Genomic DNA, 24973 nt, shown 5'->3' on the forward strand with positions numbered 1-24973 from the left:
CAGCGAGTACTTACATCGTAAAATAACAGCGAAAAAGACGACGGACGAACACACAGAGGCAAACGAGCGCTGACTTCCAACTGGTTTATTTATACGGAAACATAGAAATTTATAGCACTCACCTATCACAATAAACATTTATGCGCAGAAAATCCTTTTCTTTATGAAGAACTATTAAAGGAGTGGTAACGCACTGATCACTAAGCTTATCAAGTCAGCTTCTATGATCTCACGCGTAATCTGTTCCCAGTTTTTAGCGACGACACTAGACTTGACAAACAACGGAACGCACCCGCAACGAGTACAGTGATGAGCTAGATTGCCTTGCTTATATTTTTCTACATTGTACTTGTGTTCAGATAATCTAGAATTTAGGCACCTGCCCGTCTGGCCAATGTACAATTTTCCGCACGATAACGGTACACGGTATAGAATGTTCACTGTGCACTGGACAAACTTAATCTTGTGCTGAATAGTGCATGCTGCAACTTTTTTGCGGTTCGGGTCAGTGATCCTGCAAATCTTAGACAACTTATCAGGTGCAGAAAATGCAACACGAACATTACCTCGCTGAGTTTTTTTTTCTTTTTCAGATTGTGGAAAAGAGTATGCAAATATGGAACAACAGCGGTTTTTTGCTTTTGTGCAGCCAACCTGCAAGTTGATTGCTTGGACCTGTGCTCATTTCTGAGCAAACCCTCAAGTATTGAGGTTAGCAAAAACTTGGGAAACCCCACGTCTCTTAAACGAAGAGCTTGTCTGTTAAGGCTCTAGGTCATGGCATGAGAAGATGATTTTTTTTATGCGCATTAGTGAAACATAGCTTAGCTATGCTTCGCTTGAAGAGTTTTGAATGCACGGAGTCATATTGAAGCAAAGGTTTGTTTGCATGCGGTTCATAAACCCAACAAGTGTGCTTGTCACTAAATGCAAATTTAGTTTAAGGTCTAAAAATCTGATAGTGTCGTCTGTTACTGTTTCATGCGTGATTATCAATGGATGCAGAACTTCCAGGAAGATTGTCAATACATCTGCTACGTCGGCTTTCCGTGAAGTGCTTTCCGCGAAGTGAAGCTAACACTATATCGCTAAGCATGGGTGCAAGGCAGGAACCGATGCACACTCCTTGCTTCTGAATATAAAGGCAGTCCTCCCAACTTACGTACGTCGCGTGCAGGTAAAAAGCGAGTAACTCTAAAAAAATTGCTAACAGATAGCCCAGTGGTGTTCTGAAAATTAACGGCATCAACCTTGTCAATGCTATCTTCAACACACTTCAAAATTAGATCTTGTGGCAAGGAATAGTACAAATCTTTCACGTCTACCGAAATAGCAGTGAACATGGTTTTACCGTGTCCGCTAAGGCACTCAACAACCGCCTCTGAATTTCTGATCAAGAAGGGATCTTCAATCACAAGGCATTTCAGCTTATCCTGTAAGAACTGAGCGATATGTTCTTGCCAAGTTTGCTTCTCCGGAACAATGACCCTTAAGGGGCAGTCAGACTTGTGCGTCTTCGCACTGAAGAACTCCTGTAAATGGCCTAATTTACTACCCTCAGTTGACTTTGCTACTTTCTCAAGTGAAAACCTAGTGCAAAGCTTTTTTGCTGCAAGTTTTAACTTGGCAAGCGGCATTCGTTCTGAGCGACGCGTAAATGAAGGAACGCGCACGTCTCTCCTCTTGCCCGGCCGCGCCGAGGAAGTTGGCATGCTCCGACTCGCTTGCGTTCGCGTCTGCGAGTTGCGCCACGCATCAGTGATCTAAATGAAAAAAAAACAGCGTTTAACCCTTTGAGGGAAAATGGGATGAATCTGTCTTACTTTTTCTTCATCAGTAAAAGCTTTCTGCGCCACTGCACGTCGCCATCAGCACTATGATTTTCTGCTGCCATGTGTTAGAAACATTTAAGAAACCAAGAAAAAATATTTCGCACGTTTACGATATGTGGTGCCGGTGATACGTTGAGTTTAAATTCGTTTTGCTGTGTAGAATTTTTTTACAATTGTTCTTCCATTTCGAAAGAAGTTCTAGCATGAACCTATGGACTTTGTTTCAAAATTGGAGCAGTGTGTCAGCCAATATAATCGCGTCGAAGCGTACTCGAACAAAAAATGATGCAGTTTCTTCTTAAGACTAACTACCAAACAGGCCCCCATATCTGCTTTTTCAAGTTTTTTGGGGGCACTATTACATAGCAAGACAAGCTTTCCGATGGAGAAGGTGCTTAAATTCCTTTTTGTCCTTTTTTACGACTACGGTGGCAGTGGCAATGAGACCAAATGCTGTGGCTAAGACATTCCCGAAATTGAGAGGCAAAAGAAAATAATGACGAGATAGATGCTCTAGACAGTCAGGAAGTGAACGAGAACAACAATGTACAAGATGAATGGAATTCATGAATGCATTTACAGGGTTCAGTGCATTCAGTGATGCCACACCGATGTTGTTTGCCTCGACTCATAGTCGCAATTTTATATATGGGTGGAAATTCAGGCGTAACTTAAGTGCTCGTCCTTATCTACACCAACAGAAGAGACAGAAAGAAGCTAAAATGGTTGATGTATGCAAGGAGGCCCGACAGAGCCGCTGGCACAGCACAACAGGCGCAAGTGCACATTTTGTACCACAGCCGGAAATGAGTTGCGCCAGAGATTTTTTTTTGCATAGTCTATGAAAGCCCCTCCGTACCACTCGCTACGAGCCTTTTCGTGCGAGAAATTTGGCAAAAGGATTGCAGCTTGGTGCGCTCATGAGGCAATGGGACAGGTGTTGTCCCACTTTTTCAAAGCCCCGTCATGGGTAAATGGGACACATACGTCCCACTTTTTGCTCGTAAACTAATGGTCTAGTTTTGGTGAAAATTGTTTCATACTATTTCTAAGTATGTTATTTGGATATTCCGCAGGCATATTTTTTGTTATGTGAAAAATATAGATGAACCCACAAAGGGTTAAATCACTGCTATGCGCCCGGGTGCAAGACTGTGTACGCCCGTATGAACCAAGGCCGCAACATATTGCTTTTTTAAGCTCCATATAAGTTTGTCTCGATGTGTGGAGAAAGCGTGCATCAAGGCACCCTACTCCCAATGATAAACAGCGACAATTTGTGTGGGAAAGAAATCTGTGCCGACTTGATCCTCAGTGCCGATTGCGCTGTGTGTGAATATCACTTTCAGCCTCAGTGCATCGAGAGAGACTATGTGCATGTAATTAACGGAGAGGAAGTTCGAGTGCCGAGAGAAAAGCCGTCTATTCAACCTGACGCGGTGTCGACAATTTCACCGAATGCACCGTCATATCTCTCCAAGAAAACACCGGCACCGCGGCCTCGGACAAAACAGCATCAGCTTGCGTCCAACGATCACAGTGAAAGGAAACAACGTCGCATCGAGCAGGGCAATGCGTCATCGCCCAATGAATGTTCAACAGTCGCTACTGCGAATAAAGGCAGTGAAACGGGGGGTGCGGTGCACACAACTCCATTGACGTCCTGGGCACTGCGTGAATTCCCCGAGCTTAACGGTGTATACGTTGCATGCAAGTTTAAGCAATATTTAGAGCAAATTTCAAAAAACGGCAGGTTAACAACAGCGTTTTTCAGAACTACATTATTGTCGCGCTTCACAGCACGACAAGTTACAATCACTTTGCACGTCTTAAAAAAAATTAAATAAAAAAACTCGAATCTGCCAGGTGCTCGCACGGCGCATATTAGTTGTAGCCAGCATGTTTATGTAGTTCAGTTGCGATGGAGCGTTTATTTCTACATTCTTTTTGTTCAATCTCTCCGCCTCTGAAGCGCACCAGCAAGCAGCCGCCTGCAAGGCCGGGGGACGCTTTCAAGAGTAGTAGACTGCAGCACCGCCGCTATTTTCTACACAAAATGGGCCGCTCCATGGCAGCCGGTTGCCCACTCAAAATATTCTAGTACACTCTACCCTAGGGGATGCCTCTTTTTGTTCAGTCAGCCTTATCATCATCATTGCTAAGCGGGTATTTTTTTTTTTGCGTGGGTGTTTTCATTTTTCTGGTTGTCATTCCGCACATGTTCTGGTTGCGTTGGTGATGTGTCAAGTGTGTTTTTGAGAACGTTGCACGCGTCTTATTCTCTGCCGTTGCAGTTGCTCAGTGGTTACGGCACTCAGCTGCTCACATGAAACGGGGATTCTATCGTGGCCGTGACGATCGCGTTTTGATGGAGGCGAAGTGCTGAAGGCCTGTGTGCAGGCTAAAGGACCCCAGCCCCCCACTACTGCATTGTTAAATCCCACAAACCAACCAACAAAGACATTGTGTGCACCTTTTTGTGTCCAGCTTGGTGTCATGGGGTCACCTCCTGTGTTGCCCACAACGGTCGGCAGCAGAGATAATAATAATAATATCTGGGGTTTAACGCCCCAAAACCACGATATGATTATGAGAGACGCCGTAGTGGAGGGCTCCGGAAATTTCGACCACCTGGGGTTCTTTAACGTGCACCTAAATCTAAGTACACGGGCCTCAGACATTTTCGCCTCCACCGAAAATGCAGCCGCCGCGGCCGGGATTCGATCCCGCGACCTTCGGGTCAGCAGTCGAGCGCCATAACCACTAGACCACCGTGGCGGGGCCGGCAGCAGAGATCCCCAACGCACTATCGATGTCCCTGTAGCCCAAATACAACCAAACCTGCTTGTCCCCAAGTGTAGCATGAAGAAGGGCATTATTAGAGACGTTTTTTTTTTAGGCTACTATAATGGAAATAAACTTCATTTTCATGTCTTGACAACTTTTTCGGACTGTTCGATTTTTTAAAACTATTTTGCGGTCCCCTCCAGGTCCAGAAAATCGGTCAGCGACTGTACACAAACAGAAGAAGAAAACTACCTTTAAGTAGAAACAGAAGGCAACAAATAATTCATCCAGCTCTTGTAAATTCCGGTTATTTTTTCCTTCAGTTGAATGCATTTTTAAAAGTGCAGTATACAGAAAAAGAAAATTGGTCAACATGCATGTTTGTAAGACTTGCAGACAGAATACATAAAAGCAACATGTATCATTGAGCAACAATGAAACAGCGTTCACTTGGTCTAAGAACCTCTCAGGCTGTCAAACCAAACTGAAAAACTTGCCAGTGTTTTCTAAAACACTTCAGAACTTGCATGCATTCCTTACTAGGCATTAGGCAGCCTTGCAGTCACTGACAGCACATGGAATAAACCTTTCCATAGGCACCACCTAGCCAGTAAACATCTAAGTAAACAGTCTAAGGTTGCTCAGAATTGCTGCTGAGAGCAACACAGATGTGAGGCCAACTGTGAATGGCTCAAAGGTAGCCGCAATAGTACTCGTATAATAGCCGCAGTAGGTCTTACAGAGACAGTCTGTTAATTAGGCTTGTGCGAATATTCGAGCTCTTCGAATATTCGAACGAATATTACAGTATTCGAATTCGCTTCGATTCGAATTTAAATTATTAAAAATTTCGAAGTATTCGAAATGAACGAATAGTCCGCATGTAACCCCCCTGTAAAGGTGGTTTCACTGCAGTGGAGTGCTATGCCGTGAATGCACCTTTCCAGGAAGAATCTGCGCTGCCGCAAAGCCCCCTTCAAAGTTAAATGAACAGATTACCATCACATCGATTCATCATTTTTTAAGTTTAAAAGCTTGTTATACCAGCTTATATGCTCCAAGTATAGTAAATTTTAAAACGCCACATATTTTACAGGTTATCACCTGCATTCTACCGAAAGCCAAATCCTGCTACTATTCACGGTTGCTTCCACTTCCTTTGAACCAAAAAGAATGACATTTGAACATGCCTTGTTACAATTTTAAAACATTATGCCGGTTGATTGGGTCATGACAAATACGGTCATTTTTCTTTATAGTATGTGACATATACTATTCTAATTCGATTCGAAATTATTCGACCAATATCACTATTCGCTTCGAATTCGCTTCGAACCTAAAATTTGCTATTCGCACAAGCCTACTGTTAATGCATCTCCCATGGCATTCACTGGAAGAATAAACATAAGCAGCTTCACATCTGTACATTAAGAAGGCAAGTTGCAAGTTGCAAATAAACATCCATGAAGTGGACATCCACTGCATTTGTGTAACTCGCAAAGAAAAGGAATTTAGGAAAGATCATGACGTCAGACAGCTAGCCTCATCGGGGCAATTTTGTCAAATGCCACTCTTCTCTTTCAGGGCCTACCTCCGCATTGGCACTTGCCACCGGGGCTTTCAAGGCGTTATTTGGTTTGTGGCAGCTCCTTGCGATGAAGGTATCACTAATCGGTCCTTATCACTCCGTACTTCTCACGACAGTACACGACACTCCCTCCTGCATTTGTTTCCTTCCCTCGCAACTTGACTGCAACTCTCATGTGTGTAACTTGGGTTACTGTAGGAGGACAGTCTTTTAGGCTAGTTGGTCAACCATCGCGGGTCTCTTGCCTTACGCAGGCCAAGAGTCGTATCGGCCGTAACTCACCCTTGAATGGACAATGGGGAGCGCCAGTGGCGTGGAGTAATACGGCTGCCGCAAGACGTGGTTGGCAGCTGGGGAAGCACCGTGCCACTGCCCAGAGCCTTCTCAGCTGCACCATGCATGCAGAGAGCTGCCAGTGAAACACAGATCCCACATCAGATATTTGCAACTACACTAAAATTCCGAGCAAGCGCCATCCCTCAGCAAAGTGGAAGGGGGGGGGTGCTTTCCCAGAACGGCACAGAAATTAAAGATGGCTGCAGCGAAGTTTCCCCCAGAACAAAACAGAGTGAACGTATACTTCCTCAGAAGTTGTCTCGCTTTCGTTCGTGACACGGCACATTACACGGAAGGTTCGCAAACACAAGCAACACAAGGGCAATGCAATCAGACTGTGGGAAACAGGGCATAGAAGAAACTCCGATGACAAGTAAACACAACAGCTGTAAGTGAGAAACACATATCTTAGAACCATGCTTTTGCTGACTACATTGTCATAGGTACCATCTTGGAATATAGATCTCGAAGCCCATGCTTTTGCTCACAGGACCCTGAAAATCGTCATGGGTGTCTTGCGCTAAATTAGAAGTGCGATTATTATATATATGGGAAAAATTTTTTTCAATAAATTTCAGGCATAGATGCTCAGAGATCAGGCTGCTAAGCAGGAATGGATTGGATTCAAGCAGGCCTGTGTTGCACAGATGCGGTGCATAATTGGGGTGTGGAGCTGAAGGGATGGGTGGGAGGGTGGGGAGAGGGGGGCGCTTTTCCAGAACGGCATGGAAATTTGAAATTAGCAGTGAAATTGGAGGGGGTGCTTGCTCGGGATTTTACGGTATACAGACGAACCCGTTTATAACGAACTCGAAAGTGCCGCAAAAACTGGTCGTTATATGAGTAGTTCGTTGTAAATGACTCGCCCTCAAAAAAATGCATTTAGCGACCAAGCCGCTTTTTTTTTTCTGCGCATTTTTATTGAAAAGTGCTAACAACTCCTTCGGTGAGACGTTGGGCCTTTTCACTTTGTGAAGCGAGGCCCGCTGCGTGCACGAGTGATTTAAACCGCCTTTGCAGTGAACCGACACCGTTTCAGTGAACCGCGGCACCGCTACGTGGAGCCGATCATCCCTGGCTAGTTGCGTGCAGCGCGTCGCCTACTCGGCTCACGCCATCACTGCCTGGCCGCTTGCATTTGTACGCGCATTTTTGCGCTCTTTGTGCCCGCTTCACTTCGGACCGTGCACAGGTGCGGTGAGCGGCCTGTTCGTTCAACGTGGCGAAGACAAGCAATTTGCAAGCAACGCACACTCTACGTCTCCGCGATGCTCTGACGGCCCTGCACGACAGGCGTGGCGCACTTGGGTTGCCGTCTAATTGAACACGCTGTATACGCTCGCCGTAAGTGCATCAACGTTTCTCGGTGTCCGTGTCGCTCAACAACAGCGAGCTAGTTTCATTTACATGAAGCGACGCGCACTTTATCTCGCACGGCGTGGCGGCGGCGAACTTTCGAACGGCAACGGCATAGCGCGCCTTGTACTGCTTGTACCGCCATCCCCCCGAACAGTTTACGCCACACGTGCAGCCGAGCCGATAGCTGCAGATGACTGCGATAAGGTTGTCGGCGATAAATCATAATGGCACGTTCATCGCCGGCCGCCACATCGCCTTCGCTCTCTTCTGATGCTTATCCGTGAAGGAACCGCCGCAATCGCGCGGAAGTCGTAATCATTGATCAGCCGGTCTCTGCCGTTGCCGAAAAGATTTAAGCATTTAAGCGCCGAAAAGTTATCGCGGCCATCCAAGGCATAGGTTCATCGCAGGCGGTCGTAGCTGCAGAGAACGGCACCAGGAAAGGTTGCCGTGCGAAGCTGACTGCAAGGGTTCATGCTGCCTACCATTTTTCTTTCTTTCTTTTTTCTTTTTTTTTTTAATTCCCTACTGCCATTCTGCCACTGAAGAAACGACTGGAAAGCGAGCGACCTCGCTCGTAGCGTCCGAAAGCAGCGCATGCGGTGCTCGCCGATCGCGGGTATCTTCGTCACGAGTAAACTGGACCGGGGCCTCTCATGCTTTAGAAGGCCTACACTAACTTTTTTTATCGCTTCGTATACGCCATATTTTTACCGCGACCGTGACTGAAGTGTTCGTTGTAAAAGTAGGAGGCTTTGAAAAATGTTCGCTATATGTGGACGCAATTTCAATGGGTAGCATAGGAAAATCGTAAGTGCACCAAAATATGGTCGTTATAACCGATAGATCGTTATATCTGGGATCGTTATAAGTGGGTTCGACTGCACTACTTTCCTACCATTTATAAAGTACCGACAGCTTTGCTCTCCCAACAGATCAACTGAGACATTCACTTTTCACATGGCACAAGCAGTTTACATTAAAAAAAAAGAAAGGTTAACATGCATCGTAACCTACCTTTTTTCTTTCCAAAAACTGGCACATCTGGAAGAGTAAAGAAAGCTTGAAAACAAATGCAAAAATTTGCCCTAAAAATATAAAGATACATATCTGTAATAAGCCTCCTTTTTTTCTGTTAAATGCTATATCAACGTAAGTGAGGGGAACATTATTTTGTTTCCTGGCTATGCCCACTACTACATACAGAAAAAGGCACCAAGTCAACCACTGGATACCAACAAAAATTTAACCGGAATAATGTGTGCACTGCTCCTACCAATAAAAACAAATTATTCACATTAGTTACATGCACTTCAATAATGCATGTTGCTGGGCGGGTTGGTCGTACATCATTAAACAAGCTGCTGTTCAAAGGAAACACGGACAAGGAAGTGAACGAGGACAAGCGCAGACTCACGACTGGATTTTATTGAAAAGAAAACTCATATTTATACGACAGAAACCACAAATTTAGACTTGTGCGAATAGTAAATTTTAGGTCCGAAGCGAATTCGAAGCAAATAGAGATTTGGTCGAAGCTAATTTCGAAGCGAATTCGAATAGTTTATTATCACGTATTATAAAGAAAAATGAGCATATATGTCATGACGCAACTGACCAGCGCAATATTTTTAAAGTTGACAAGGCATATGCAAATGTCATTCTTTTTGGTTCAAAGGAAAGTGGAAGCAACTTTGAGTAGTAGCAGGGTTTGACTTTCGGTAGAATGCAAGTGATAACCTGTAAAATATGTTACATTTTAAAATTTACTATACTTAGAGCATATAAGCCTGTGTAACAAGCTTTTAAACTTAAAAAATGATTAATCGATGTGAGGGTAATACAGTAAAACCTCATTATTCCTAACTCGGTTATTTTGAAATCACGCATAATTAGAAAGATTTCTGTGGCCCCACATTTTGCAATGTAAATTTGAGTGGATAATTTGAAGCGGCAGTCAGTACCAGCCTGGTTAATTCGAAAATTTAGGGTGCTATGTGCCAATTCCCCGATCCCGATTTAGCCTTAAGTCCGCAGAAACGATGGCCCTTAGGAGCCACAAAGCAATGCAATGTAGCGATACTAATGGGTGACAAGTGAAGCATCCCAGCCTCGCTGCTGCCAGCGCAAGAAAAAAAACAAAAGGCGGTCTCGTGGTCAGCTGAAATGTGCACCTGCGGAAAAGAAGACGTGCTTCACTGCAGCACAGCGGTGACATGTAGGCGGCATGACGCATGCTTCTCTCAACGTCAGCGCGTCATGATTTACCCATTCTTTCTGGGAAAATAGAAAAATTAATAAAGGGCGGTCTGACGGAATTCGCGATGTATGCGAACCTCCGATTGGCGGTTGTTCCGGCAATTTGTGCATTTGCACTGCTGACGAAGTACTTGCCTGCAACGCCTAACTTCGAAAACTTAGTTCGTAAACTTTAATGATCATCTTTTCCAACCCAGAAGACTTCGCGAATTCAGTCACACTGGTCATTATTAAATTCTCTTTTACCAGAAATAATGGGTGCATCATGACGCGCTGACGCTGCGAGGAGCAGGTGACATGCTGCCTGCGTGTCACCACTGTGTTGCAGCAAAGCACGTCTTTTTTTTTTCCGCAGGCGCGAATTTCAGTGAACCACGAGACCTTTTTTTTGCCTTTCTTTTTTTTTTTGCGCTGGCAGCAGCGAGGCCCGCCGCTTCCCCAGTTCAGCGGCAAAATTGGGGCCAGGTATTGCTGGAAAATATAACCCTTGTAGCCGCAAACTAGCAGGCACAGCAAACGACCACCTCTGATTACTTCCAGTAAATCAAAGTTCCTTGCATCCCGCTTTTTGTATGTTTGGTTAATTCGAAAGCCCGCTTAATTAAATTTTTCACAGTCCCAGTGACTTTGAATTAACGAGGTTTTAGCGTATGTTCATTTAACCTTGAAGTGCGGCTTCGCGGATTTCTCCTGGAAATGTGTATTCACGGTATAGCACCCCTCCACCGCAGTGAAACCACCTTTACAGAGGGTTACATGTGGTTTGTATATGTCTATTTGTTCATTTCGAATACTTCAAAATTTCCTAGAATTTAAATTCGTTTCGAAGCGAATTGGAATACTGTGATATTCGTTCGATATTCGCACAAGCCTACACAAATTCATCTATGCGCATGCGAAGAACCTGCTTTCATTATCGTACAATGTTATGGAGGTATCACTGACGCAAATGGCTCTTTTTTTTCTTGATGTAGAAAGCATCGGCAAGCTCACGTGCCAACTGGTTCTGACTATGCCTAAAGATTTCCGTTGTTGCCAGCAAAGGCTGGCACGGTTTGCCACAGGCAGCCGACAGGCATGCGCTGCAGTGAAGAGAAATTAGAACCTTGTCCATTATCGAAAGCTGGTGTTCCCCGAGTCGTTCATTTATACACCGGCCCGTCTGGCCGATGTATACTTTCCCGCATGTCAGAGGGATTTCATATAGTACCACCCCCATCGAGCACTCGACGAACTGAGTGGTGTGGCTCTTAGTGCAATCTTGCACGCTCCTATTTCCAGAGGCGATGCGGGGGCATAGTGAAGTCAGTTTGCATGGGGCAGAAAACACCACTGGCACACCATGGCGACTGGCAACATTCTTCAGGTTATGAGACACCCTATGGATATAGGGGACAACTGCCGGTCGCATTTTTTTATGACCTTGACAACCCTTAATTGCACTAGCCTTGTAAGTCTGCAGCAGCTTCTCCGCCACAGCAACCACGACTGCCGTAGGGTAACCAGCATTCATCAACCTGGCAATCCGATTGTTTAGGCTGCCAAGTACCAGGTGAACACGACTGTATGAATATGCGTTTTCTTTTCAATAAAATCCAGTCGAGAGTCTGCGTCCATCCTCGTTCACTTCCTTGTCTGTGTTTCCTTTGCGCAGCAGCTTGTTTAACAGTTATACGGAACTCACACAGCAAGACTATAATTAGACTGCAGTACTTTAATTTCAGTGTTGCTGCTGAAAAAGTGAAAAAAAATTATTCGACACGTATGCTCCAGGATGCTTAAAGTCTAATAATGCACACACTGAATGCATTTATATAAGTTGCTAAAATAAATTACTTTTTTAGCTTAACAACCCTCAAAGCCAAGTAATCAAACCTTCATGACCAATCTTAGCAAGCACATGCATTCTGTACCCTATTATGCAGAATGGTCAGGAATTTCGGAGACATTTTTCTCAGTCATTTTTTTTCCCGCACTTTTGATGACAAGGATTCACCACCCTAGTATGGTGATCACCATCAAATAAGATCTTTGGGAGTCCAACATGAAGCCATTCACCCGATAAAGTCAAGCGCTAAAAAAAGCTGTCCCTGCCCCAATTCTTGCTTCTCGGCACAAGTAGTAGTATGACACCAGATAGGGACAAGTGCCCGAAGGAAGAGACTGGCACAGAAAAGGAAGAAAAGAATGTGCACCGCTTGTCTGCCCACTTACTAGATGATGGCAGCGAGTTCCGTGGCACAACTGTAGGAGGTCCTGTATCAGCAGCAGAAGCAGCGTTGTCGTCATCCAGCCTTGCTGCAGGTTGAGGCTTCAGTGGCTTAAGAGGTGGCAAGAGTGCCTTCGATGGAGCCTTGGTGAATTTCGGTGCAGTTTGGCCAATGAATGTAGGCTGACCCTCCTAAAAGCAACAGTTACGTTTATGTTCATAAATGCTAGGCCCCCCTTCATGATACATTGAAAAGCACTCTTCTTAAAGTGATGTACAGTAGAACCCCGCTGTTACGTTCCTCACTGCTGCGTTTTCCCGGCTGTTACGTCGTTTTCCGCCGGTCCCGGCATAGCTCCCATAGGATACAATGTATTGGGAACCCCGCTGTTACGTCGTAACTGTCGAACCGTTCCCGTATGATACGTCGCGAAGTGCGCCCGGAGCCGACCGAGTGACTACCAAAGAGAGCGGCCATGGTGCATTTTCACGCAGCTTGGCCTCGTTTGATCGTAATATTAGCCGCATGAGAGGCGCAAGCAACAGAATCTTTCAATTGATGCAAACAAAAGCATGGCCTTCGAGATTCAAATTGCAAAGATGGCGTCTATGACGTAACTGCTCGCGAAAGCAAGGCCTTCGAGATTGGCATTTACTATTGACAAAAGCATAGCCTCTGAGATTTGCATTGCACAAACATGGCGTGTATGACGTAATTGCTTGCGAAAGCAAGGCCTTCGAAATTGGCAGTCACTTCTGCCATCGCGTTGGCGTAGACTCATCATCATCGTTATTTGTCGGAGAACGGGAGGAGTTCGAGCTGGTTGGAGCTCGCATGGTCGTGCGTGCGGTTCGCGGTCGGACTCGCCGCGCCGGTCGTGATTGCGTGTGCTTAGTTCTTTCATGCCTACAGCTGTTGGTGTTAAAAAAATCACATACGTTGATTACATTTCTGTGGATAAGGCCGTCCTAAGCTCCGCGTTTCTATCCATCGACTAGATCGCGGCTGAGCGCGCCAATTTTCTTGCTGCTCGTAAGAATTGAAATAAAATTCTGTACCACTAAATATTTTGCCGTTTTTCCTGTTTTTCGGCTCTTACGTTTCCCGTCTCTTACGTTTATTTCCTACGGTCCCTTCAAAAACGTATCAGCGGGGTTCTACTGTATTAGAACACCACCACCATCTTTAATGCTTCCTTGCACCTCTGTGCTGCTTTAAAATGTAACAGGTTTAAGCAAAGTCTGGTCAAGACAGAATTGGGGCCCCCATCAACATTCAGTGATGCAAGAAACTAGATCAAATTCCGTTCTTTGCACCCAAAAATTCATATTGACGACGATATATGTAGTTCAATAGCGCAAGGGCCATTTGATGGCCCAAAAGCGCCAGGACATGATAGCGAATGTGCACAATGGTTATGTTGAGTGGCTGTATAGGAGCCTAAAATTCCGCGCGCTACAGGCAGGTGAAACATAAGTATTAAAATCATGAGAATGACGTGAAATATGTGTCCAGACAATGCATGGCAACTAGTCGTGATAAAAATATGGGGATATGGTATGAGCACGAATGCGTCATCAATGCCCTTGGGTCCAAGAGCCGTGAGGCAGGTGCTTTTCTAATGTAGCTGCCGCAGCAGCAACCTCTATTCAGAGGTTGTGCTATGGGTTGCCTGGAGATATGACGTCAAAACTATGCACATCATTTAAAAGGCAAACAACGATTCGTATTTAAAAAGCGGTTCTCTACTGTTGAACATGGAAGGGTGTAGTGGAAATTGCTGTCAGTAGGGTAACGAGAAGTGTTTTCTTTTATAGCGTCTAATTCATTGCATTGTATCAAAATATGAGCCACTGTGAGTGGTTCACCACATTTATCACAGAAAGGTGGATCACCACCAGACGAAAGTGTGTGTGTGTGAGAGTGAGAGAGAGAGAGACCAATCTTAAGTCTGCAGTGTGTGACTTCTGTGTGGTGCAACTTCTATGTGGCATGACTTCAATATTGGTGGCCAATTACCCAAATGCGGCTTGGTAACGTGTAGCTTTTGTGTGTGCCCATCCCATGAGCTCTGCCGCAAAACCCTGATCTTTCTTTTTAGGAAGTTTTTGGTCTATTGCAGGGACCGGTGTGGATGCATTGGCAGCATTTTCGTGGACGGATCCACCTAGCTGGTCCGCCAACATGTTTCCTTAGATCTCACGGTGCCCTAGGACCCAGCACACTACGACATGTTGTTCGAGTGTGTAGGTTGTGCATAAAAGTGAGTATAGTGAGACAAGGACAGGATTTCTGTGTTTTTTCAGAGTTTTTAAAGCTTTTACTACACTTAAGAAATCCGTGTATATCACTGCACTTTCTAGTTTCAATTCTTTGATGTGTTTAACAGCCGCAAGTATCGTATAAGCTTCTGCTGTAAAGTTGCTTGTATTGGGGTGCAGAGCGCCGGCATCTGAAAAAGATGGACCAACCGCAGCATAGGACACAGAAGTGCGAGACTCTGAAGCATCACTAAAGAATTCAGGATGTGAATACTTGTGCTGTAATTCCACGAAGGAAACATCGCAATCTATAAGCTGCCACTGCCATGGCGGAAGATGTGCAGCGGGAGCCATTAGACGGTGTTCATGGAGTGACGGACCAAATTCCTCAGCTAGGCCCCTCAAACGAAGTGCATAAGGCTGTCTCATGGCAGGATGGTTGTGAGAAAGTGCAGCAGTGCACAAATCATTGACTGTAGAGTGTGAAGGCTGTTCCTTTTCTGCGTTCACCTTGAGGAAATATTGCCACGGGCGCTTCTTTTGCTATGTTTATGTAACTGGTCCATTAACATATAATCACTGTCTTGCGCAAACCGCGCTCGAATGCCGAGGAACCTTCCAGATTATTTCAGAAGCTTCTTTGGGCTTGAGCACGCGAACAGTTGAGTTCATTCTGGAACCAACGCGACCACCAGCGATAAGGCTCGAATGTTCGATGCGGCATGTATAAATGCCGACACGCCTTACCGCTGAGCAGATTATCGATGGCCGACACTCTGTTCGCCGCTATCAGTGTACAGTGTGTATTGCTGTAGGTTGACTTTCCGTTTCACGGCCAGAAGTTCGGCCAAATAAAGAGTTTCATTTTGGACACGCCGACTGCTGCCTTTGTCAGCGTCATGACCACATGACACCAGTTACATAAACATAGCAAAAGAAGCGTGTGTGGCACTATACAAAGGACATGTAAGATCTCTGCAGGTGGAGCGACTACTCGTTCAATTTAACGTAGAGGCTTTCTACGGGGCTGGTGCGAAAAGAACCTGTAGAAAGACGATGGTGGACAGGGTCAAGCATCTTCAAGGCACTTGGTGTCTCAAGTGATAAACCATGGCCCCATAATCTAGGCGCATGCGAATAAGGCTTTTATACAGATTCATCAGGCACTTCCTGTCACTAACCCATGCAGTTCGTGACAACACTTTCAGAATATTCATTGTTTTTGAACACTTGTTTTTTCAGAATATTCATTGTTTTAACCCTTTCAGTCACGAATTATGATGCACTGTCTGCAAATGCATCAAATTTGCATGGCATGATTTCAAGACACTCAGTATTACATTCCAAGAAATAAAATAAAGGAATGTGCTGTATTGTGTGAGTTTCAGCGATTAATGTTAATTAGCGTGTAATTAAATATCTAATTATTCTGCAATCAGTCAGCTTCAATCCTTGCAGAAAATGAATAAAATGTTAGGCCCAAAATGCATGCAGAGTTTGTTTTTTGGTTGTATGCTTTTCGAGCGAAGAAGAAAAATGCTCTTGACGTCGGTCCTGGAACGTCGCACGTCGAACGATCGTCGAACATGGTAGTGTCTCTAGCAGAGTGATAATCTGCAGCTATAAGCAGCATAATGAAGTTAAATAACCGCTAGTTGTCCACACAGGAAGCCTGCACGAATGTGCACACTAAGTTTCAGGCCATTTGAAGAAACACGCGGTGCGTGATGCGACTCCGAAGTTGATGTGTACAAATGTACACACCGTGACTGAAAGGGTTAAACACCATATGCCTATCTTTACTGCATCTACTTCGTCATTCTCTGGTAAGAATGAAAAATATGTCCGTAAGGTATATGACCACAAAGCCATAACATCCAAATTAGGTTTATAAACATGGGACAGTGTTTATGGTGTCGCTACTACTGATGAAAAACTTGATGCTTTTATAAATACATTTCATGGTCACATGAGCAGCTCTTGCACTACAGTATCCGGCAGTAGAAAAAGGCTAAAAAGAAAGCCATGGATTACACAAAGCCCATTAAAGTCGATAAATCATAAGAATAATCTACATAAAAAACTTAGCTCTTTCCGTACAGAATAGACTTGGAGATGAGATACAAGATGTATAAAAGCGTCTAGAAAAGTTATTGCATATTTCGAAGGCTGATTATTATCATTCCCAAATAATTAGTGCCGCTAATAATACTGCTAAAACATTGAAAGTTCTGAACTCTGCAATGAATAATGAGACACACCAAAGTAAATCGATAGCAGTTACTGATGGTAGCACTGTCATAATGGAACCATATGCGCTGGCAGAAAAATTTAACAGTTATTTCACTGAGGTTCTTGCAGAGCTTACCTCAGAACAACGTGCGAACTTTCAATAGCCTGATGATTTACCTATAATAAAGCATCACACTAGCTCCTTTTATCTGGCACCTACTGATCCTACTAAGGTTCGTAGTGCTGTGCTATCGTTAAACGACACAAATTCTGTAGGACATGATGACTTACCTGTAGCCCTGTTGGAACAATCAGTGAATTTTATTGCAGAACCCTTAGCCGATATAACAAACGCAGCGTTTTCATCTGGTGTCTTTCAGACAGCTTTGAAAGTCGGCAAAGTAATACAGAACAACAAACTACTCGTCGAAAATTACCGACCCATTACTTTGCTTTCACCTCTATCAAAGGTAATAGAGAAACTACTACTTAAGCGAATCAAATTTTATCTTGAAAACAACAAACTTTTATCAAGCGCACAATATGGCTACCTGAAAACGAAAAGTACTGAACTAGCCTTGCTGACCTTAACAGAAAAAATTAGGCAAAATATTGAAAATAAGCTCCTCACCATGGGCATATTTATTGACTTAACCAAAGCATTCGATGTTATTAATCACAAGAAACTGCTGTCAAAACTGGAGGTCTACGGCATTCGTGGCACTCCTAACAAGTTAACAGAAAGCTATCTTACGAATAGGCAACAGTATGTGATCATCAATGGACGAAATTCTGATAAAAAACCCATTAGCACAAGTGTCCCACAGGGGTCAATATTAGGACCTTTCTTGTTCATTGCATTCATAAATGACCTCCCATTGTACATAATGGAGGAATGTGTCTTGTACACGGATGACACAAATGTGTTTATAGCAGCTACCCCTGAGAAAGATTTAATACCAAAAAGCTAATCACACTCTGAACAGGCTCTCTTACTGGTTACACATAAATGAAGAAATTCCAAATCTTCCTAAAAGTAATTTTATAATTTTCTCTGCCAAAACATGCCACTTAGTAAGGACGGAAAGTTGCTTTTTAATGGAGTTGCTCTAGAGAAAGTTAGTCAAACAAAATTCTTAGGACTAGTGATAGATGAACATCTAACGTGGCACAATCATGTGCATGATGTGACTAGGAAGATTTACAAAAATATACCAATATTTTATAAGCTACGGTATCTGTTTCCACTACGCACCATTCTGTTCCTTTACCGTAGTTTTGTTGAATCATGTGTGTCATACTGTATTTCAGTTTACGGACTTGCGTATCCCACAACATTACAGCCAATTCAGGTAGCACAAAATACAGTTTTACGAATTATCTGTTTTACTCAACGTACTGAGTCCACATCATTTGCTCATCCCCTATTACACATTTTAACGCTGCATCGTCACATCCGTTTCCGCATTGCAGTTCTTACGTACAAATTTCTAAGAAATTCATCAACATGTTACGCACTATCCAACACGCTCCTCTTTGTTAACGTTGTTAACAGCTTCACGTGCATGCACAAATTATGGAGCACTTTCTTTTATAAATACTGCAGCCAATCTTTGGAATGCACTTCCTAAAGAAATAACTTCATCACCATCTATTCAGCATTTTTCAAACTCACGGCGCCAGTACTTCCTGTGCAATGCCTAAATTTACAAAAGCTTAGTTTCCATTCGTGTATTGTGTACGGTTCAGCCTTTTTTTCTGTGCCTTTTCTAATCTTTTCTTTTACGTTTTGCTTACTTTCGTTTCCTTTTACGTATTGTATAACGTTTTGTTTTGTTTGTATACACCTATGTATAAGATCTTTTCACACAGATACAAATAGCACCACCTGTCATAGGGACCCCTTCCATAACTCGCGTTGAGTTCTGGGGTCCCAACTGTATAAATATTACGCACTGTACTCAATTTTGTTATGAATAAAACCTGAAACCTGATTGATTGATTTATACTTGATGTGTGGAATGAAGGTTAGTTTCGTGTCTAGGATTAGGCCTAAGAATTTATGCTGTCTTTACAGACTTTGACCATGTAGGTCAATGTCAGGATTGGGATGAAGGCCCATCTGTGCTTTTTTGTGTATCGTTCACACACGGCAAGATTACAAGACTTAAGGAGACACTAAAGGCAAATATTAAGTCAACATTGATTGTTGAAATAGCGGTCCAGAAACCACAAAGTGCTACTTTTATGCCAAGGAAGTGCTTACTTTGAAATAAAATCACGTTTTAGTGGTCCGCATCGCGATAGCGCACTTCAAATCACCCGCCTCAACTCAGACTTTCATACGTCACTTTCACCCACCTTTACTACGCGGCCGCCGACACTAGTAGCAGCAGAGCGAAAGTAGCGAGACCCACAGCAGAAACAACGGCCATCGAAGCCATCGAAGCTTGCCGCAATGGATGTGGACGGGAACTTGACGAGACATTGGCTCACGATGCTGGGCTCCAATTCAGCGACTAAGCCACTTCGAGCGTAAGGGTTCATTCCGCGGCACCCAGTGAAAAGACACATCGGTTTCCTTGCTGCAGCACTGGCGTTGTGCACCATTCGGGCATCCGGCAACATCACATGCATGCGGCATTTTGTCGAACTTTCTGTCAGAGCGACTTTCACGAGTGTGCAAAACACACGCGGCAGTACGCGATACGGAAACTACCACTGAGATGCGACCGCGTGAGCGAAGCAGGGTGTCGGGCGAAGCGCAGTTCGGCGAAAGCGGAACCTTTGAACTACGCGTGCCGTTCCCTATGGCAACACAACAGAGGTTCTTTTTTCCATGAATCAAACGGAAACAAACAAACAGCATTTTACTACGTCTTTTGATGCACGGAAGGTTCTTTTTTTTATTGCTGCTAGTTTGATTACTAGTGATTTATTGTAGGCAGACTCTCATACGTCATCGGAATCATTTTGAAAATGTGCCGCTCATCGTGTGATACATTTAGCTTAATTTCTCGGTAAGTAGGGCACTGCTGTTGATAATATTGCCGTTTTAGACGTCATACATTGAGCTTTCACTCTGACAAATTTTTATTTGCCTTTAGTGTCCCTTTAATAAATAGTGCCACTCCTCCACCTCAGGTTGCCCCCGGTCTAGGTTGCGACACAGTAATGTATCTCGGTAGCTCAAATGTTTCACCTGTTTTTAACCATGTTGTCTACGTAATGGCTATGTCATACTTAAATGTATGCTGCGATAAATATGCTGATAGGTGTTCAAGATTTTTTCCAATACTGCGTATGTGACAGTGCAAAACTGAAAAATTATCTTGCTTAGTGACCATTGATTGGTGTATGCGTTCGATTACTTTTCTGTTAGTACTGAAATATTGTTCAATTTCTTTATATTAAAGATATTACTCCATAAAATGTACATATAGGCCTGCGTTAGTTGTATGCAAGAAGTGGCGCTGCCTTCGCTTGCGTAATGATCCCATGCCGCGAAAAGCCATCCAGGACACAGGCGCAGGCAACCTTGGTCGCAGGCGCGCCAACGCTGTACAAACTACCGAGAAGGTGTATAAAGCCACATCATCTCATTGTAACAGCTTGCTATTTTCAAAAAATCTCTGGAAAGCTCAAATAAATGGGTTAAGCCATAGCTACAGTAACTCCTGCGAAGCAGAACTACGACATCTTTCACAAGGGCTAGCGGCATTTGCTATCAATTCTCAGCGTTGCTGGAGCAAGCCTTCAGGGTGTTTGGAGCCTTTCAGATCGAAAAATACGCTTATAAAATAACTGCGTGCTTTTAGGATAAACCACTGCAGCTACAAAACGCTATATGTAAATCTTCAAGTTCATCAAGGTTATAAGCAATTATGACTAAATCAAGTTTTCACCAAGGGTACCTGTTACGTTTGCTTACACAATCTGAGCAAAATCTTCGGTGCAAGTATTATGGATCACTCGCGAGTTTTTGGATTTCCTCATTAGAATTTTTCCGTCCGATACCAATGTAAATTTCCACCCTTCTTCTCATTTTGCTTTCAATGCGAGGCCTAAGAGAACTTTATTTGCTTGGCACAAATGTTCATTAATAAAGATCGGGGCCACCTCACAACGGTGTTGTACAAAATGATGTTCCAAGGAACGTCGTTCCAGGAACTAGTTCCTTTTTGGAGGAACGGAGGAACGCCACCGTTCCAATGAGGATCGGTGGAACTGTTAACGGTAACTCGTTACGTTTACGTAGGAACGGCATAAAGAACTGCGTTCCTTCTGTAAACGTTCCTCGGCATTGAACAGGTACCCACACACAGCACATCATGCAGAACATGGTGGATGGGCAACCGCGTGAGGCACAAAAATCTACCGATCGCCTGTCACTTGACTCTGCTGCATCCTGGTTTTCACTTTAAGGCGCCTCCCGGGGTTGCAAGGAAGCGCGCGATGTCAAGACCGACCACGTGCGGGAGGAACAGCTGATTTTTTTTTAGAGCTGTGCGAATAGCAAAATTTTGGGTGCGAAGCGAATTCGAATATTCAAGTGTGAGTGCGAATCGAATCGAATATTTTTCGAATGTTTCTCGAATTTTTTGGCCGACCTATGGTTCATCTACTTAACTTCAGCATTACTATCAGCCTTTTGTTGGCTCACATTTATATCGACGTCTATCCTACATACTTCAATGCACTAATGTTCATACACCACCTCAATATTGATTGATCAGAGGCTTGAGTTATGGAGGGGGGGAGGTGCCTTGATCTCCAACTTTTTCATGGGAGGTTCTTGATAAAAATATTTCGTGTGAGTAACGTCTTTCAATAAAAATGTGCTGACTGGATTGCGACTACTGATAACTTGTATTTGAAGGTACGAGATCAAAATGTGTCATGAAGAGCACCGATTATGCAAGATCATGCAAGATTATGAAAGAGCATGAGTCGACTCGCTCAGATTCAGATCAAGCAATGAGTGTGAGTGAGTCCAGGTGAACAATCTTTGTGAGTTATCGAGGAAAATTTCAGTGAGTCCGAGTGAGTTCGGTTGAGGAAAATTTTGGTGAGTCCGAGTGAGCCTAAATCACAAGATATATTTCTTCAGTGAGTAAGTCAGTGAGCTCCACTTTTTTTTTTTTGCAAACCTATGCATACATATACACAGCAGACTCATTTAATGGAACCTCAAGGGACCAGGGAAATAGGTTCCATTTAACAGGAGTTCCGTTTAGTGAAAGATGAACAGGTGTGCAGAATAAAAGTACGAAACCAACCATATCAGAGGCAGCTGTTCCATTTAAGCAGCAGTTCCGTTTAAGAGATTTCTGTTTAATGAGAGAGTACTGCATATATATACCGATTGTCTGTGCACCAATGCAGTTCCTAATCAAGAGTGATGACATTCCAGGCTAAAGACAAGAACTTTGGTTAGGCTAACCCAGGATCTCTGTATGCTTTAATTAGGAAATGTGCATTGGTGGAATGAGAAAGAGATAAGAGGTTCCATGGTAATCTGGAAAAGCTCTTGGGGTGTTTGAGGCCAGACCAAGAATATTTCAATCCACTCCACTGCTATGTAAGCAGGTGAAAATAGCGAATTTTTGGCACAGCTGATGTGAGCTGAACTTGGATGAGCACAGCACAGTGCAGATAAGTAGAATTGTAGCAAAATTGCACCAACGGTGCAGTCACACCACCACTGCCTTTTCACTGGCCAATAGTGGTGACCAATGACAACAGTAACAAAGCCTAGAAACAAAAGGGCTTGTCTTCATCTGAGGCCTAGAGGGAAACAAGCTCCACTTGTTTCTGCCTTGGCAAATTAGTGCCCCTCAAGAGCCAAATGCCTGGTGCACCATGATGGACGGATATCAGGAAGCCAAGTACACAGAACTTCCTCAGCACATTCCATAAGAACAGTCTTGCCTTGTAATGAAGTTGCATACAACAAGAATCTTTTGCTCATACCTAACATTTGTTATGAGCCCGTATTCATCGAACACCAATATCGGGAAGAAAAAAAAATTAATTTTTTTCACTTTACCAATAGTTCCTAACTTAGACCGCCAAGCATGGAGACAATCTTGTGGCAACTTGTCCAAACAGCAGCATCCCTCCAGCACACAAAACTGCCCTAACGAATGAACCAGTGAGAGATGTGTTCACCTTTCGCAGCCGCAAGTTGCGCATCTTTTTCTGCAGCTCCTCCAGCTTCTGGCGGGTGACCTGGTTCTCTCGATGCCGGCTTCTCTCGGAGGCACTGTCCTCATCACTCAGCTCTCGGGGGGTGTTGTCCTCACTGCACCTTGCCAGTCACGCATGTACTTAGGGTGCGCACCAGTTCTCGCAGCCAGAGAGCAAAGTGGGAGCAGAGGCCACTCAAATCCCCTTCGCCAGAAACGCATGGGTAGTATGCAGGCTCGATGCAGGCTTCCCATGCGTCTCTCTCTACCTGTCCAAGACAATGCCACCTTAGAGGCTCAATTTGCCTTTTACCAACCAAGAACCTTTTCATCATCACCAGCTTGCCAGTCACTTGCAAGCACTGTGTACTGCTTATCGTGAAAGCAAAGCAACACTCAATAAGCTATTCTGCAGCAAAAAAAAAAAAGCCTCTTTACATTCGCAGCAAAACAGCGCCAGCAAAAACAACAGACCAGACGAGGAGAAAGACACGTAACACAAGGCGCACTAGCATCTGAGTTTATTCAGTATCTGTACAGAATAAATACTGCCTTCACATGAATAAACAGAAGAAAGAAGGTTAGGCGAGACATGACAGTGCATCACGTGGTCACTCCTACTGCGTGTGCAAAACGGTTCCTGCAAGAAATCTGACATCCTTCTGCGAAACCAACACAGAAGGCATGCTGACACAAGATTCCCCGAGCTTTTTATGTCTAGGGCTTCAACAACCTCCCTTGTTAATCTGTCAGCTGATTTGTACACGACGCCAGTGTTTTCAAATCGAGGTGTGCAACCGCAGTCTCTACAATGGATACCTAGATGCCCTGATACCACTTTCGTTGTGTTGTATTTATGCTCTTTTAATCTATCATTTATGCATCTTCCTGTTTGGCCTATGTATGACACACCGCAAGACAAAGAAAGGGATTGCATAAACCACATTATCGATGCGCTGTACAAACCTGTCTCAATGCTTCTTAGTGCACACGGGTGTCTCACTTATCTCGTTAACCACTTGACACATTTTTCCCAGCTTGTCGGGTGCAGTAAACACCACCTTTATTCCCCGCCCTTTCCGCCACTTTCTTCAAGTTGTGCGAAACGGAATGTACGTTAGGAATGGCAGAGACATTCTTTGTGCTGCATTCTTGTGCTGCTGCACGGTGGGCATTAGCACCTTAGTTCTTCTTTTTAAAGGGGCCCTGCAACACCTTTCTTAGTTATATTGGAATAGTCTCATTATTGACGTATGACTCTTCACGAGTCATATGCCGCAAAAATTTTTCGAATCCGTCAAGTCTAAGTGGTGTTACCAAATTATAGAGATCACGTTCCGCAGGTTTCTCCCTCAACTCAACGCCGCAAGCGCGCGGAGAGCTAGGCAGCGAGTCGAGGGAGGGAGCGCAGATGAGCGAGGCTCCGCCCAAGAGCGCCGGCGGAAATTTTTTCATTTTTTTTTCTCTGACGTCTGGGCGCAACCACGTGGTCTGTGCCGCCACTTCCGGTCGGCTTGCGTCATTCTCGTCGAGCGGAGTATCGCGCGTGCTTGAAAACTGCGCGTCGGTTTGGTAATGTTGGGTGTGCACCTCGAACGCCGTAGTGTTTTCATCGCTTTGCCAACCATGGAAGCAAACCTGCGCGCTCGTTTGGAACGAATGACAGCTGAGATCGGTTTCAGCCCATACTCCGATACACCCAAGGGCGTAGCCAGAAATTTTTTTCGGGGGGGGGGGGTTCAACCATACTTTATGTGTGTTCGTGCGTGCGTTTGTATGTGTACATGCCTATATACGCAAGCAAAACTGAAAAATTTCGGGCGGGGGTTTGAACCCCCCAACCCCCCCCCAACCCCCCCCCAACCCCCTTCTTGGCTACGCCCCTGGATACATCGCCTCGTAAGACGGCACTGGCAGACGA

General features: G+C 44.3%; 1 protein-coding gene across 7 annotated transcripts in view; it reads right to left on the minus strand.

The window, feature by feature from the left end:
* Window positions 1-24973, minus strand: part of LOC119390037 (AN1-type zinc finger protein 4) — a 160680-nt gene that overhangs the window by 106129 nt on the left and 29578 nt on the right. For 4 of the 7 annotated variants that reach the window (XM_049413871.1, XM_049413861.1, XM_037657580.2 and 1 more), the window contains 4 exons: window positions 23036-23174; window positions 12376-12562; window positions 8920-8946; window positions 6490-6616 (listed from right to left, as the gene is read on the minus strand). In XM_049413871.1, the coding sequence (XP_049269828.1) occupies window positions 6490-6616; window positions 8920-8946; window positions 12376-12562; window positions 23036-23174 (480 nt within the window). The remainder of the gene's footprint in view (window positions 1-6489; window positions 6617-8919; window positions 8947-12375; window positions 12563-23035; window positions 23175-24973) is intronic. The other 3 variants (XM_037657588.2, XM_037657617.2, XM_049413865.1) reach the window with 2 other exon arrangements.

Source organism: Rhipicephalus sanguineus, chromosome 1, assembly GCF_013339695.2.
Source record: "Rhipicephalus sanguineus isolate Rsan-2018 chromosome 1, BIME_Rsan_1.4, whole genome shotgun sequence".
In the NCBI taxonomy this organism is placed as follows: domain Eukaryota; kingdom Metazoa; phylum Arthropoda; class Arachnida; order Ixodida; family Ixodidae; genus Rhipicephalus; species Rhipicephalus sanguineus.